Source organism: Mastomys coucha, unplaced genomic scaffold, assembly GCF_008632895.1.
Source record: "Mastomys coucha isolate ucsf_1 unplaced genomic scaffold, UCSF_Mcou_1 pScaffold13, whole genome shotgun sequence".
NCBI lineage: Eukaryota > Metazoa > Chordata > Mammalia > Rodentia > Muridae > Mastomys > Mastomys coucha.
Genome location: NW_022196895.1, coordinates 80,210,999 through 80,228,929, shown reverse-complemented (window position 1 = coordinate 80,228,929; position 17,931 = coordinate 80,210,999). Strand labels below are relative to the sequence as shown.

General features: G+C 38.8%; 1 protein-coding gene across 2 annotated transcripts in view; it reads left to right on the top strand.

The window, feature by feature from the left end:
* The window catches only part of Znf407 (zinc finger protein 407), a 411,238-nt gene that overhangs the window by 258,143 nt on the left and 135,164 nt on the right, over nt 1–17,931 (top strand). For both annotated transcript variants that reach the window (XM_031366182.1, XM_031366183.1), the window contains 3 exons: nt 542–708; nt 4,458–4,541; nt 12,129–12,249. In XM_031366182.1, coding sequence (XP_031222042.1) covers nt 542–708; nt 4,458–4,541; nt 12,129–12,249 — 372 coding nt within the window. The remainder of the gene's footprint in view (nt 1–541; nt 709–4,457; nt 4,542–12,128; nt 12,250–17,931) is intronic.

Below are 17,931 nucleotides of genomic sequence, written 5' to 3'. Positions count from 1 at the left end.
TCAGAGAAAACTTTTTTGTGTACCCATGTCAATAACACAGAAGGAAGCTTCCATCAGGGGCCGTCCGGGGTCTGTCTCTCCTTTATCTCCAAAGAGCATGGTGATTGAGGCTGCTGGGCACTCTCAGGAGCAGCCTCTCAGCAACCCAGCCATCCTCCTGGCGGACAGCAGAGCCTGTCGGAGTGCCTGAGTATGGATAGCATTTCATTTAGCCTTTGCTCTGACAGCCCATGCCCTGGATAAGTGGTGTAGGCCTGTACAGGTGAAATCTATTCTCACTTTTGCCTCAGGGGTGACTGGACTGTAACAGAATTTTTCAAACCCGTTGGGCCCAACCGCAAAGCAGAGAATAAATGGCTGAAGTGCCAGGTCTCGACAGAAAAATCAATGCCTGGTTATACAGACATGACAGACCCAGCCTGCAGTTCCCTTTGCAGAGACCATGTGCGCCACACTTCAGGGTTACCACACACTCTACCCGAAGCAGTAGGTGTGAGTCCACAGCCCAAATTTATGTCGTTTTTTTCTTTCCTTCATACAGGAAATTTACATGCCACTTATGTGATAGAAGTTTCACTGAGAAGTGGGCCTTGAACAACCACATGAAACTGCACACGGGAGAAAAGCCTTTTAAGTGCACCTGGCCCACTTGCCACTACTCATTCCTCACGGCTTCAGCGATGAAAGACCACTACAGGACGCACACAGGTGTGTCACACCCCCTAACTCCAAGACTGGGCCATGGGAGCCCAATGGGCTTCAGGAACATGCACATTGGTTTTCTTGATAGAAACCAGTATTTAACATGACTCTTTTGTAGAGGTCATGCTAATGATATTTGAAATTAAGGTCATGATAATTGTATAGGAAAGTATTTTTTCACTCTTCCATTTGCAATGTTGGTCAATTTGGTGTGGGTTATGTATGTGTGCACGTGTTAAAGCAGTATAGGTTCAGATTTGACAGCTCGTTTCCAGAGTTTGTGCTCTAACGTAGCTTCTTAGGTGGGACCCTTGTTACATGGGCCTATTAGTTTTTAAAGAGAACTCGTCTTCTATTTCATTGTAGATATAATCGAAGTACTATAACATTTAAACATACTGAATCTTACTTTATGTACCATATTCTAAATGTAAGCAATTTTATATCTCTTTTTAATAAAAACAATGTCAGACCTTAGAGTTCTTAAAATGTAGAGGCTAATCTGAATTGAGTTACCAAATGCTTTTCATAAAACTATTTTTAAAAGCTTCCATAACATAAAATTTACATGAACACATTAACCATGTGTTACCATGTATGATCTGATTGAGCAGTCTTGAGATTCTCTCTGTGGAGTGTGGTTCTGAGATGTCTCAGTTGGGGTTTTGATCAGTGCATAAGCCCTCACATGCTGTGGCTTTGTCCTCTGTATACCACATGGCTTCATGGTTGCAGCACAGTGGGCCCCATACTTCCTGGTGGGCTTGGCTTTGAATACCTGTACCCCTGTGCGGGACTCTCACCTATTTAGTATGTTTGTGGCCTTCTTTCTCTCTGCACTCCCAGAATATATTCCCTATAGGAAAAAATAATACATTTTAATCAGCATTCAGAAATGCTCTTCTGATTGTTGTGTATCCTGTATTATTGTAAGAAATTGTAGGTTGAAAGTTCTCCTGAAGCAGTTTGTGGGAAGCCCAGGTCTCCTTAGCTTCCTTGACAAGGGTGTTGACGATTTAAGGTCTCCAGCCTGCCCTGAGAGATCACTTATATCGAACAGCAGATGAAAAGCCAGTGCAGATGTAATTTATCGTCGGCGTTTCCTTCTAAAGAATAATTGTGGAGACTTGGCCAGATCAATAATATGGATTTTTGTTGTTAGGTCTTGTAGTCTGCACCATAATGAGAGAGAGGGGACAGTGGCTGTTTTCTAATAGAAAATAAAGGATTGGTTTCCATGTCTTTCTATGTTTGAATGCAAAATGGTACACTTGAAACTAATTCAAGTTGTTATTAAAAGAAGTCTTCCATTAAATCTCTGTTATCATTTAAATATGACATGCTAAAAGAATACCGTCTTGGTTGGAGTGAAATGTTGCATTGAGTTTTATTTCTTAAAATTTTTTCTCAAAAACTAAGAAATACTCTGGGCTTGTTCTTCAACAGTTACCTCCACCCCCCTTTCAAAAAAGAAAGTAAAAATTGAATTTGAAAACAAATCAAGCCACCTAGGTAAATATGACATACATCTGAGACTAACACCTCATATAAAGTCCTACACATCAAAAATCAAGGTCACTAGTGTATCTACAATTAAATCACCCAGAAAATGAATAATTTTCCTTTTCATGTTTATATACCATAAAATAGAAAGTGAATAGACCTTAAAATGTGCAGCATGTACACATGTAGAAAATGTTAAATTCTGACATTTTCCCTATGTTTATTAACACATTTATTTTGCAAGGCAGAAATAGGTCACAGAGATTTCATAAATGGAAGGAGAGATGCACTGTGCCTACATTGTGAGATGCTCACTCCTCATTAGGTGCTGCTCCCTTCACACATGCCTGTGCACATGTGCATAGGCACACATACTTCTACCCTGTAGTCCTTATGTCCCTGTGCATGTGTAAGAACAGCTGTTCTCTGTCAGTACATAGGAACCTCTCTGCAGAACTGGTAATGAGTAAATTGTAGAGAATAGTTTTGCCTCTGCATTAAAAAAATGCTAGTATTTAGGAACAAATTGGTGTTTTTTTTGTATAAAAGTCTACTTCAGTGATATTTAGTTGATAATACAGCTAGTTAAAAAGATTTGTATTTTAAATTGATTAAATAATCACATGAGTGATTATAATTAAACTTTATTCTTCACAGCCCATCTACTCTATTTTTCCTATTGGAAATAATGATGTCAAGGACTCAGTGTGAACCAGAAGTGGGAGAGTAAGGCAGCAGAGGCAATAATGATGTCAAGGACTCAGTGTGACCCTGAAGTGGGAGAGTAAGGCAGCAGAGGCAATAATGATGTCAAGGACTCAGTGTGAACCAGAAGTGGGAGAGTAAGGCAGCAGAGGCAATAATGATGTCAAGGCCTCAGTGTGACCCTGAAGTGGGAGAGTAAAGGCAGCAGAGGCAATAATGATGTCAAGGACTCAGTGTGACCCTGAAGTGGGAGAGTAAAGGCAGCAGAGGCATTATTTGTTAACTGTCCTGTGGATGATAATGACCATTTACCATTCATTTGGAGATGAGATTAGAAGTATTTTGGCTCAGGGGTTCTTCGTGTTCTTCTTTAAGAAAACTAGAAATACAGTCCCTTGAAGAGTGGCTCCTCTGATTGCCACAGTTCTGCTTCTATCTCTGTTTCATTATTATAACCTTGGAAATACAGTCATTGTTTGCAAATGTGCTGTGAAACCTCAGACTTGGAAAAGCTTGCCTATTCTAGAACTTGTCACTTTAAGGTTGTCAGTGACTAAAGAAGTTGATAGAGATGGCTGCATGGTGTACTTTATTTCTGGAGAAATCTAATTATTTCTCCTTAATTTTTTCCAAGGTGAGCATTTTTATTGTTTTCTCTTTCATTGTGAGTCTTACAGGTTAAATTGTCCAGCTAGCAAGCACTTGCTGGCTAAATATGCCATAGTACAATTATATATAGTATATAGAGACTGTAAGTCAGGAAGATAGCATATGTAAAATACTAAGAAAACATCCATTTGCACACTTAGCAAGCCTGCATCTGCCAAACATACCTTTGATTCTGAAGAAGTTTCCAAGCTGGAGCTATCACTGAAGAAGAGGGATATGAATTTTGTACTTTTTTTTTTTTTAAGCAATCCCTGGCTTTTTTTTTTTTATGGCATAAAATTTGAAAAACACAAACAGCATTGGCTTGCTCCTGGTACTGAGTAATGCAGGTTTCATTTCCTTCAGATCCTCAGTCTGTTCAAAGAAGCCATTTAATTCATATTATTAAGTGTAAAGTGATTAAAGAAGACCCTGATAGAATCAGGTAAAACCAATTCAGTGTTCTTAGGTTGTTAAAATTTCAATATATTTTATTTAAGCAGAATTATATATACTGTATATTAACTATTCCAAGCAATCTTTACTCAGCTCAGAAAGGCCAGATGTATGGGAATTGTAAAAAATCAGGATATGCATAAAGCTGTTCACGTGCATAAAACAGCCCCATCTGGAAGACATCTACCAGAAATGAAGTTGTACAAAACCATTCCATTGATAATAAAGCTAATTTTTATGGGTCTGACAAGTATGTAATTATGTTCAGTGGTGCTTTTCAGATTTTATCACAGTCAATAAACCGCAGTGGTAATTTCATTCCCATTTGACATATTTACATGGAAACATTTGATTGGAGGAATTAGTAACCCTGAAAGCCTTGATAGATATGTTTTAATGATCTGTGACCTCCACAGTCCCTCATCTGTTTATTGTTGCAACAGGCGAGAAGTCGTTTCTCTGTGACCTCTGTGGCTTCGCTGGTGGGACCCGGCATGCCCTCACCAAGCACCGTCGGCAGCATACAGGTCAGTACCGAGTCTGCTTCTGGCTTCTCTTTTCAGGGCCGAGGCAAGGTGTTAAATACTCAAGCACAATTGGCCTCATGGTTTGCTTCCTCTTTATTCTAAGCCTTTGCAAATGAGATTTTTCTATAGGCCCCCACATATCTTACAAACACAGACAGCATTTATAGAACTTGGACTCTCTATTGTTACATGCTTAAAAAGTAGTCACCGGTCTAAGGCTCCAGATATTGCCATGAACTTTTTCTTAAGTGGATAAAAAAGCAAGCTCCCCATGTGCAGATATTTGAGGCTGTTTTCTGTCTGCAAAGCCCTGTCTTAGCCTCCTGCCTGGGTCCTGGAGAGCTTCTGTTGGGCCTTCATGGTTCTCTCCTATGTCACACTGCCCTCCCATTGCCTACTTGCCTGTACACCTCTGTCTCTCTACCTACCCGTGCTGTGTCTTTATCCATGTGACTCCATGGGGAGAAGGTACTACTCAAGTTATTCTTGCTGTTAAGAGAGAGTAACAACAAAGACACAGCATGAGAGATAAGTAAGAACATGGAAGCTAACCTGTCCCTTCAGATTCATTCTTCGTGATTTGGGAGAGACAGTGCTCTCACAGACAGTTACTCTGTTAATTCTAGATAGTGTGTATTCAGGAGAGCCTTGTCTCAGGGCAGTTTTCTTTTGTAATTCTCAGTAGAACCACATTTTCCTGTCATCAAGACTTTACTAACGGAACAGTTCCAGTCCATGTGGTGAGGCTGTGGCCCTTGGTAAACTTCTATCCATACTCCAGTGGATAGCCTCATACCATGCACACAATAGCAGCTCTAATGAGACTTAGTGGGTTACCATAAAAACAAAACATAGAGTTGGAGGAGAACATGTTGAAGATTTCTGTGGGAATTAGTTGAGGAGAAGTAGAGAGTATATTGTCCTACTTCATGCATTGCATATATGAAGTTCTTGAACATAAAGAAGAAAATTTCAAAATAGTACTTAAAGAATATTGAGGATCTGGAAATATCATGTTACGCAGATGCAGGCAGCCTCTCTTCTCAGGATGATATTTCAGAATGAATGGAAATGAATCGAAGTCATTGCTCTTAAGTTGAGTTTACTGGGATGAAATTTCCATAAGGATAAAAGCCATTGAAATGGAAGTAAATGTTCAAAATATAACTTTAAAAAACATATGGTCTGTGTGTATGCATTGTATAACTTTTGTGTATTGATTCAGTAGAAGGTAGGCCTTGTGGATTCCAGCTGTCCTTGTATGGCAAATAGAGAAAGAAAAGTTGAAAATATGTGCAGAAGCCTTGCAGTTGTGAGGTATTTAATTCATGTTTCCAGCTTATTGATAACTCAGGGTTTTATGGTCTACATGGCACTTTTGCTTTCCCGTTCCCAGTCCGTGTTGCTCCAGGGGACAGCCGACTCCCGTGCCATTCCTCCAGCTGCTCTGTTCCCCTTTGCCCCACAGTGGAGGCAGTAACACTGTGATCCACACGGTCCAGGTGATGGATCGATCAGGAAGCCTGCATCGAGCCAGCACAACTTTATATTTTATGTCAGGTCCAGAGGCTCCTTATTACTTTGCTATTAACTTTATACCATATAGGACAATGTCTCACAGACAGAGGTATCTGTCTTTCTGGCATTTATCTGCCTCTGTGGCACAAATCAAACATGATTCTTTAATACCAAAGTCCGTTCTTAAAAGATTTGGCCTCCACAAACAGCTCAGTCCAACTCAGTCTAGGCATTTAGCTTTTATGTTGGACTTAAAATGTTTAAGCAATGCATGCCTCTCCTAACCCTACCCCCACCCCTGCTGCCCCATGGCTAGACTTGATGGTACATTTGAAATCTATATTTTTTTGATGTGTCTGCCTTTGACATGGTTTACCCTTTTACTACAGTGTCCAGGCAAATTACAAGCGGCTGAGAAAGGGATAGGTATCCAAAGTGTTCCACATGGCGTAAATAATTCCCAACTGAAGTGTAGGCTGTCTGGGGGTCTGACATGAAACATCTTCCATTCTGAGGTTTAGTTTTATCACCTGTCAGAGACCCTTGATTCAAGGGCACAGACACCAATCCTCACGTGCGGTTGGAGAGACCTGGCCAGCTTAATAACCACCAGTCCACCCTAAGGAATGTGAAGTGTGATTTTCAGGAGATGTGGTTGGCCAGTCTGACAGATGGTCAACACACAAAAAGAAAGGGTACTATGGAAACAAGCTGTCCTGGTGTCTCTGTTTTTCTTCCTTTTCTGTATGTTAGGCCTAAGGAGTGAAATGTTTCTTATTGGATATTTTGTGCAAGATTAATGTTTGTAAAGGACAGTATTTATGAAATGAGAAACAACAGCCTAATAGCTTGTTCAAGGGGAAACGTGTGTGTTACAACAGAAAACTGGTAACCATGGCTACCACAGAGCTGCTTGTTCTGCCCTCCCCTTGGTATTCAGTTCTGTTGCTTAGATTAGATCTTGGGTTTATGAACTCCAGTACATTTTGACTCCACCACCCAACTAGCTAGGACTTTGGGGGCCACATCAGTGTTGTGTGGGGCTTTTAAAAGGGGCATGTCCAAGTCCCTATTGATTTATACATAGTGACATCAAAGAATTACTGTATTAACTTGAGGTAAAGTGTGGCTTTGGAATGATAGACAAGTCAGACATGGTATTCCCATCTGTACTCTAACCATATCTCTGCACTAACGGGGGAAGTCTCACAAAAGCCCACCGTGGACTGAGAACCCTCGAAAGAAAGAAGCATTATGTTCCTCACGGATGAGCCCCTAATTGAGTATTCAGTACTACAATCTGTACTCTAACCATATCTCTTCAGTAATGGGGGACATCTCACAAAGTCCCACCGTGGACTAAGAACCCTTGAAAGAAGGAAGAATTAGTCTTCCTCAGGGATGAGCCCCTAATTGAGTATTCAGTACTACGTAGCCCAACCTTGAAATCGTATACATAAAAGCAACAGGAAATGGAGTCATCTCCCTCCCCCGCCCCCAGCCTCTTTCGCAGGTGTCTGTGTGTCTGTGTGTGTTTGTGTGCGTGCGCGCACGTGCACTTGCAAAACAATAATTAAAGAGAGACCATGCGCATGCATAGGAAAGGCATGGTAGAGACATGGTAGGGGATGGTGGGGCAGGGGGGGCAAATGATGTCATTAGCTTTTAGTTTTTAAAACTTGGGAAAAATTTTTACCATAGCAGGTATACATATCTCATTGAGTACTTTTTAATTTCAAACAATTATCAGATATTTAATGAATTGAAATTCCTTTTTCAAACTTTGAAGATTTCCTTTAAGAATTTACTGTTTGGGAGTTTGCATTAACTTTTGCTATGTAGTAACCCTAATGATCAAAAGGTTATGTTTTCCTGTATTGTCTTTCTCCGGAGGGAATTACTCATTCTTTAAAAATTCAGAAATTACGTATTTAGGGTAACTGTTGAACATGTGTAACAGATTAACAAAATATATGAGTTTCAAATTAACTATCATGATACATATTTGAATAAAGTGTGGTCTATATAAGTTGGCATGTACCTATCAATATTACAGATGTGTCTTGACTGTCACTACTTCTTAGTATTTCTATGTATAATATTTTATGTAAGATTTTGTTGTATCATATATTTGCCTGACAGCTTTTATATAATTTAAAATATCTTGATATAATACAAGTTAATATGTGGTACAGTTGAAGCAAATATGAAATTACAATCTCCAGTTTACCACAATAGAATGCTAGCTTAACTTATAAACTTATAATTAAATTACTAGAATAAAAAAATTTTAATGGCATTTTATAAATGTGTATATTTTAACTTTAAAGTGTCAAAAGAAACTTCATGAAAGCTTAAATGAAAGAACCTACATTAACCACATGTTAAGCTTCCAAACCATGAAAATTAACTTTGAAGACCTTAGATGTTGAATTTATACATTGACTTAGACAGTTCTGTGTAGTACTTCCATGCTTTTGCCACATCCATGACAAGAAGGTATCTTGAAGATGTCTACCAAAGCCCCTGCAGAGAACAGAACAGGTAGCTAGGTGCAGAAGCCAGCTGCAGGTACAAAAGCAGACAGGTGAGGACGTAATGGGCACGTGTGTGTACATTCTCAGTGTCCAGAATAATGTAGATTCATTTTGTGGAAAGTGAAAGCCTGTTTTGTCTTTGACATGGATATTGTTAGTATTTGATTAGCGTATTTGTGCATCAACAGATGAACAGAAGAAATGGAGTCTATTCTGATTGGGCTACATGTCAGTAATTTTTCAACAGAGCATCATTCTCAGAAAGAAGTCTAGAGAAGATACGAAGATGCACAGAATCTCCCATAGGTAGACTAGAAGCTCTGCTAGTCATAGTTCAATGAGACCTAGCGTGAACCGCCATAAGCACCGGTCAGTAGACTTGATACTCAATGAGACCTAGCGTGAACCGCCATGAGCACCGGTCAGTAGACCTGATACTCAATGAGACCTAGCATGAACCGCCATGAGCACCAGTCAGTAGACCTGATACTGTGGACACTTAGGTTCTCACATTGAGCTCCTAATTCTCTGCAGACTCCTTTTGTAAATCAATAAAACCAATGCAAAAGTCTGAAATAATCAGACAAGGTTGAGAAGGAACAGAGTTTCTAGCCTCAGGCTAGAGCTACTCAGGTCAGACCAATCAGGGTTATGCCAAGGTGGACACATTTGTCTGCACAAAATCGAGATGTGTACCTGTGTCATCACTTGTTTTTTTTTTTTTTAAGTAGATGAAAGTAGTTTAAACCATTCAGCATGTAATATTGGATTAATTAGAATCTATATTCAGTAAAACAAGCTTTAATGTTTACTTCTTGCTGTATACAAAATAAACTCAGAATTACTTGATGGAAACTGTCTGTAAACTATAGAAAAAGTTTGTGATTTTAGATCATCAAAAATCGTTTTATGTTATGTTAATAGCATTTTTCTAAAAGAACAAGTACACAAAATTACAAATTAATAAGTTTAAAACCTTATACAAAATAATCTCTAATGGTACTGAGAATGAAGTCAGCAGACTAAATGAAAATGTTGAGGCTGCAAATCTCATCGAGGGTTTGTATCTGCAGCATAGCAGAACTCTCACAGCTCTTCTGCGGAGGCAGAGTAGTAAAAAGGTCGGGTGTTATGTAGATACTCCCGCATGGAGTGTGAGGAATGGCCAGTAAGCATGTGGAAGATGTGCACTGGGGGATGCAGGATCAGAGCACTGACCACATGAGATGGTGGTGGGAGCTCTTGTATGCAGCTAGTGAAAATGTGATTTAGACAATTACATGTATGCAGTGTATATGTGTATGTGTTGTGTGTGTGTCTTATACATCAGTCACTAAAATCAAACTATTGTGACTCAAGTTGATTCATCAAGCATTTAGAAATGGAGAGCAGAGTGACTTCAAGTCTTTGGATGGCGCCTGCACTACGCAAGCCTTGCAGACAGAAGAAGACCTTTTAAACTAACCATTCTCATTCTGCTTTGCAGATGATCTGTGATTGCCTTAAACCTGAGGGAATCAAATGAAGTCTATCTTTCTGTTGTACACATTAGTGTGTAAAGCTGTCAGTGAGTTCTGTTTACTATGTATGTACCTAGTGACCAGGATCTTCAAGAGAGCTATTGTAATGCTGCTGCTTTGATCACTGAGGGATTGTGGTTGTTGGGCTTCAGCCATGCTGTCACAGTCCTCAGAAGAGCCCCTGGTCACTCAACGCTCTTCCTTTACCTTCTGTCATCCATTGTAATCCTCAGCTACCCTGCTTGTTGGTGATATGATCCTGCTAGTCTTTCTTAAGAGGTCTGACAGTTAGCAAGTGAGGTGTGGCAGTCCCAGGATTGCAGTCCACCTGGCTTTCCCCAGCTGCCTCTCTCTGCTTCATGGAAGATACATACCATCAAACAAGATATGTGGGTAGAAATAAGTTAAATATTCATACAGCAATGTGTGTGGCTAGGTAAGTAGACTTAGGTATGAAGAAATGATTTCTTTACTAACGGCTACATTGACCCAGGATAATTTGGGGCAAACATACTTTAGTAAGTATCTTTAATCCTTTAATCCTTTAATTGTACTTACTGTTGTCATTGTTGAGACTGCTAAGATGGTTCAATGAGTGTAGGTGCTTGCCACCAGGCCTGACCTTAGCTTTTCCTCCAGATATGTGGTGCCCAGAGTTGACCCTAAGAAGTTGTTCCCTTGGCCCATACTTGTGCTGTGGTCCAAACACTTGCACACATAGCACATACTCAACCACACAAGAATAAATAAGCTTTTCTTCATTTTTTAAAAATAGATCAGTATATGTAGAGTACCATCATGAAAAGCTAGAAAATAAGAAGTAACAAGTGGGGTTGTTGAAATATAGTGTCATAGATGGGAAATTGCCCAGTAAATTAAGAACATAAGCAGGACTAAGGGGCTCCCTGCTTCATCACTGTCAGTACAGAGAAATATAACATACACATGTTTTCTGTCTGCCCACAAAATGGGGAAAGTCACAGGTAAAATTATTTTTATAATTATTAACTTCACAAGCAATATTAAGAATATCATTTATAAACTCATTATATTATTAGCAGTATTTTACTTTTTGTACTGAGATTTTGATATTTGCAACGCATTTTATGCTTCTAGCACATCCTAATCAAAGAGCAAAGTTGCATCCAAAGTATAGAATATACATTGCATTTTGATAAATGTTTTGCTTAGAAAAATATGCTTGCATTTCTAAGCTAATATAGTCATACTAAAACAGTTTTCAATACTAGAGTTTTACTAGGTTTGCTTTTATTGAAATTAAGGAGCCTTGGCTCAGTTGCTTACAACCAGTGTAGCTCGTGAAATGGGAAAGTAATGTGTAAGTGTGGAGGAGTGGGTAAGGGTATAGCAGTGGATGAGCTGTCGACACAGGACTGTCACATCCTATCATGGATTAGCACTGCATCATGTGTTCTGTTGAAGCTCCTTATCTTCTACCTTGGTACTCTAATTCCTTTTATTTCTAATATTTATTCAAGTAATGGCCTCATGTTATTTTTTCTTTATGATTGATGCTAGGAACTTTATATTCAATTGTATGTGTGTTGTGTGATTGGTTGTGTTTTTGACTTCACTGAGGTTTTTTTGTTTTTGTTTTTGGAATGCGTCATATCTAAAGTGATCTATAAAATCTATTTCACTATCCTGACCTACACTTGTAACTTGGACTCCTGTTTCAACAATGTATCTTATATCTTTCTAATAGCTAATTTAGAAAACTCAGTAATATCGTCCAGTTTTCAAGTATCCTAAAGGTATGAAACCGATCAAATAATACTTGTAATGTTTTATGTATATAAACATTGGATGTATATTATATATTTTATGTATATAAACATTGGATGTATATTACATGTTTTATGTATATAAACATTTTATATATTAATACTAGGCTTGGATGATCCGCATCCAGTTATATATTTTATGTATAGAAACATTGGATGACCCGCATCCAGTTTTTATCATTCATGTATATGCACTTCTTGTTACAGGGGAAAAGCCTTTCAAATGTGATGAGTGTAACTTCGCCTCCACAACTCAGTCACACTTGACTCGTCATAAGCGTGTGCACACTGGAGAGAAGCCATACAGGTGCCCTTGGTGTGACTACAGGTAATACAGTCAGCTACGTCACCAGAGTCGATTGGAATCCAACAGAGCTACTGCTTTTCCAATCTGCTTTGGTATACTTCAGTGGGTGGTACACATTAGGCAAGATATTTAATTCCTAATCTCCGTGATAGTTTTCAACAAATGAATATGTTTTTCAGAACAGTTTTACTCTCTGACTGCCGCACCACTCACATACCGTGATAAAGAAAATCCAATCCCCTATACTAAGTATTAGATATGAAGACTGAATGTAGAATTTCTTCAAAAAGCAGACTTTTGTATGCCTGTGGAGGTAACCTGTGCACTTGGCAAATATATTGCCACAAACTCAATTATTATCCACGTTATTACATTAATTTTTATGTGAAAGGTCATTGAATACTACAGAGATATTACAGATATATTTCATTCATTAATTATTTATTCATCCAACATTTTATGAGCTTTGCCTACACATAACACTAGAATGGCGTTTCTTGGAAGTTTGGGAAATGGTGATCCAGTTAGAGGAAATTCTAATCTCCTGATGAATATGGAGTCTGTTAAAACCCTTTTTAAACCGTTTTACCTTATTACAGATTCTATCCCGTAGTTGTGTTCCCTGTAAGAGTGATACAATTAGAAAATGGGGACGATGTTCCCTCATATTCCTTGCTTCTGGGATTATAAGCTATAGATTATACTCAGTGCATAAGGTCTGTTCTCATCTTCAGGGAGGGATTTGTTTCTTTGAGATAACTTTTCATTCTCATTTTAAACACTTTGTAACTCCTTTATATATCAGTAACCATCCTCAGGAACTGTGGTTCTCAGTTTTTAAAGTAATAGAGGTATTTCACATTAGGGGCTCTACAAAGTTCCAAATAAACTGACAGAAGTGTTACTCGTGGGTTACATAGTTCAGTGTGTGATGTTTACTCACTGTAGCTTAAGAGGAAGCAGGGCACAGCAGAGGAGCCTTATGTAAAGGAAGCTGTCTATGCCCACCCTCTTGCTCAGCACAGCACCCAGGCTTTGCTGTGAGCAGGCTCTGGGATGTAAGGAAGCACTCAGGCTCAGCACGCAGAGTGTGGCTATAGTGAACAACTCTTCCCCTCTTAGAGCAACTCCATTTCCTTCCTATGATACCAATTGTTTCTGAGCCTGCCTTCCACTGATGCTACCCCATCCAGCCTCTTAAACTCTTCACTTACAACCTCCTTGTTTCCAGGAAAGTATTACTCTGCAGTTGATCCTGGGGGCTCCATTTGTGCCAGCCTACTTCCTGGCTTGTCATGTTCTCGTAAGACTTATGACTGTGTCTGGAGCAGAGCCACTACTTAGTGTGTGTGTGCTAAAGAAACAACAGACTGGGAACGTTGGTCAGATGGTTGAACCTCTGAGAAATACAAATGAAAGGTATTTCAAGCTGCTCTGTGAGCACAGTTGTGAAGAAGAAACCAAAAATACAGCAGGACAAATGTTAGCTGGACCATGTAGTGAGGATGCAGCCTGAAGGCCATGGATGTCGTCCCTCTCATTACTGGCACTTGCTCCCATGCCTGGAGTCCCATGTGCGTGTCGGTTCATCCTGTTTCTTGACACACATATACACAAGAACACACATAAATACTCAGACATATGCACACACACACATATACTCAGATATAAATACACACATTAGTAAATAATCTGATTTGAAAATAAGATACCATTTACAGTAGAACCCAGCATCTTTTATAGGTAGACATTGTTTACAAAAAATGCAAGACAAAGTGCCTCCAAAACACTGTTTATACAGTGCTAAGCATCAAGCCAGGCATGCTTTGGGCATGCTAGCCCAACACTACACCACTCATCTTCATTCTCAGCTAATAAAAAACATTTCTTAAAAACATACATACAAGTGAGTCAAGACACATAACACTATCTTCATGAATGGAAGAGCCAGTTTATTAATAATCTTAATTGACTTCCAAATAACTTACATATTAAGTACATTCCCAGTCCTATCCCCCCCCCCGACACACACCCTTCATTGAATTTAGTAGGATAACTATAAAATTCTTTAATACTATTTAATATACTTTAAACTCTATTATTAAAAAATGCAAGAAAAAAACATCTATCAAATTTAACAAGACCCAAAGATACAACTCAGTAAAGTTCTATATAGTTAGAGTATATGCAGGAGCGGGTGTGCAGCTTCCCTGGACTTTGTTGTGTAACTACCAAGTATATTTTTATACTTATTTACCCCATAACATAGGAAAGCATGCGCATGCACACACAATCACGTGCACACATAAACACATATACATACATACCAAAACAGAGTTATAGCTAGAGAAATATTTAGCATTGCTTTTTCTTAAGTATATAGAAAGCAGCCCCAAGATGACCAAGACCAACAAGAATGAAGTTTCTTAAGCTTTCCCGCTTGTAACTATCCTCTCCCCCTCAGAAAATAGCAGTGAGCTCTAGATGTGCATCTATAGATCAAATTTTACTGATAATAAATATTAAAAGATGTTTTAAAGAAACTTCTGTTGTATACATAATTCTACATTAAGAAAATAGCAAGTTTGCATACTAATGAGAGGCATGCTTTCTTTCTTTTTAATGTACTAACTTGACATCCCAATTGTTGTTCCCGCCTGCTCCTCCCCTCCCTCTGTCCCTCATCATCTCTTCTGAGAGGACGGACCCCCCCACACTGGATACCGCCCCCCCACCGTGGCACATCAAGTGTCTGCAGGGCTCAGGAGGAGAAGCATGCTTTCTTAGGTTATATATGTGAGCAGTGTTTCTTGGCTGCCACTGCTGCTGCTGCATAGGAAGCAGCTGGATTCTTTCTCAGCATTGAGCGTATTCTGATTTTATAAACTTCAGTATCAGCACACCACTTTGCACAAACGCGTAATGCAGAATGGAAAATAATGTGTAGGGCCATTGGAAATTCTGTCTAAGTCACACCCAAAATTCATTTAATTTTTTTAAATGAAATTTTAATCTGTAATTCAGCTATTTCTAAAATTAAACATCCTAACAGCGTATAATGCAGAGATATCTTAATTTAATATTTTCATGTCTAGGACTGAGAATAGAAAAATATTAGAAGTCATTTTATAATTAAACCATTATGTGTCTAAGGTAGTTAAAAGATTTGTATGGATGGTACAACACTGTTGTGTAAATATACAACAGTCTAAAATTCAGCATGAGCATTTGAAGTGTTCTGTTGTCTGGAGTGCAGGCACGTGCATTATTAAGCATGCTCTTATGTGTTCGGCAGCATGGTTGCAATGACATCGTGTATCACTTGGGCAAGTGTTGTAGAAATACCTGGATTATACTGTGAGTTTGATTTTCATTTTCTCTGTTTGTGGGATAGGTCCTCAGGTGATGTAGTTTTTGGGTGTTCACACCTTTACCAGACTTTTTGTGACTCCACACCACAAAGTCATTAATGCCACAGTGTAATAAGATGGGACCTAGGCGGAGCCTGACATGTGGAGTTACGTAGTAGACCTAAATGCGTGTTTTATCTTAATTCACCTGTCAGTGTTAGCTACAGCGTCTGTGTCCTACATGTCTGACGTGTGTTGGAATTTTTCTATAACCCATGCTGATTGAAGTTTCAGCACTTTTTGCAATACTTAGGAATTATTAAATTATTACAAAATCACCTCTTTTACAATTGCTGAGACACCTTACAGAGTCAGAGTGCCGCTTTGAAAATTACTGTCCTGTAACATGCCACGTGACTCATAATGATCGCCATCTTAGTTACGTAACTATATGTGTGCTACTCTGAGGTATTTATGCTGAATATGCATACTTCAAAACCTTGTCGGTTGGTCATGACTTTTAGAATAAATCTTTAGATTTTCTTTGATGAAGGCTTTTGACAATACTACCACAAGATTTATCATTTGAATCTTTTATATTATCATCATCACACTTTGGTAGAGTTGTGATGCTTGAATGCTCACATGGATTTCCTTGGATTCCCAAGGAAATAGTTCTGATTTCCTTGATTTGAAAAAGTATTGGACATTTTGGTAAAATTATTACATTGTTGTGTCCCCTGTGCAACTTGTCCCATGCAATAGCATCTCTGCTTCACAGTAGCTAGTGTGTGCCTACTACATGTCTTTAAGAATAGATAGTGTTCTCACAAGAATGTCGTCGCTGCCTGTGAATTAATACCAAGGGCACTTCTATTTAGAAATATCCAGTAAGTCACTTTTTCAAATACTTCCTTTCCTTGGTAAAGGTTAATTTTGTCTTTATTTTCTGAAAGAAAGTGATTTGAAGCATTTCTAATCATTCTAAAGCTTTATTCTTCTGTGTACTGTGGTTGCCTCTTACTGGTGAATAATTACATGAATTTTGAAAGAGTTTAAAGACATATTAAGGCCCGAGATGGTAGAAGTTAGGAAAGAACTATAGAAGTTTCCACAGATTTTTTATTTTCTTAATAAGGAAAAACAGAAAGCCTGTGGTAGCACTGCTACCCATGCGCACAGCAGAGCCACATCTTTTCTCGTGGTGCACGCCAATGTGTGTGAAGACCACATTGGTCACAGCAGAACCACGTCTTTTCTCGTGGTGCACGCCAGTGTGTGTGAAGACCACATTGGTCACAGCAGAACCACGTCTTTTCTCGTGGTGCACGCCAGTGTGTGTGAAGACCACATTGGTCACAGCAGAGCCACGTCTTTTCTCGTGGTGCACGCCAGTGTGTGTGAAGACCGCGTTGGTCACAGCAGAACCACGTCTTTTCTCGTGGTGCACGCCAGTGTGTGTGAAGACCACATTGGTCACAGCAGGATGCTTAGATAGAAGATTTCCATATTCATCTGTTCCCGACACAGTATCTTATCACTCAGATATTAGATACTTGTCCCATATACATTCTGTTTGTTTCATGTAGGTAGATGGGTGCTGCTCCATCCTCTGCTCCTCCTTGCCAGTGTTAGCTATCATCTATAAGGAAGCTAACAATTAGAAATGGAAGTGGTATGTAAATTGTATTTGAAATTATTTTTCTCATTTTATAAATTGAACATTAGTGCACTAATACTACTCGTTAAAATTATTCATGAAAAATATGAGTGTAGATTTGTTTACAAAAGAATTTTATAATTGGTCTTTTGAACCTGGGGCTATTTTTCAAGTTTGCATTATTAATTTAGGCAATGACATCTCATTCTATTTAGATATAAACATGGATCCCTCTCTGCTGCTTTTCTTGTCTAAAATATCCAGAATTCTAATCCATTATCCATCAGTGTGTTCCATCACAACTTTATAACTTTTCATCATTAATTACTACACATTATAATTTCAAAGCCTAAATTTAGACACATAGTCCATGGTCCTACTGTATTATTTATGTAGCTAATTCTTAGATTTGTTTTTTCACAAAAATTCAAGTCAACCTTTTTCACTGTTTTCTTTCCTTTTGTTCTGTACTGTCGTCTTTGTATTAGCAGGAGAACAAGAAGCAGCCTAGCCTTTGTGGTATAGAATCACTTCCACAGTGTAAAACCTTCCTTGTGGTATAGAATCACTTCCACAGTAAAACTTTCCTTGTGGTATAGAATCACTTCCACAGTGTAAAACCTTTCTTGTGGTATAGAATCACTTCCACAGTGTAAAACCTTCCTTGTGGTATAGAATCACTTCCACAGTGTA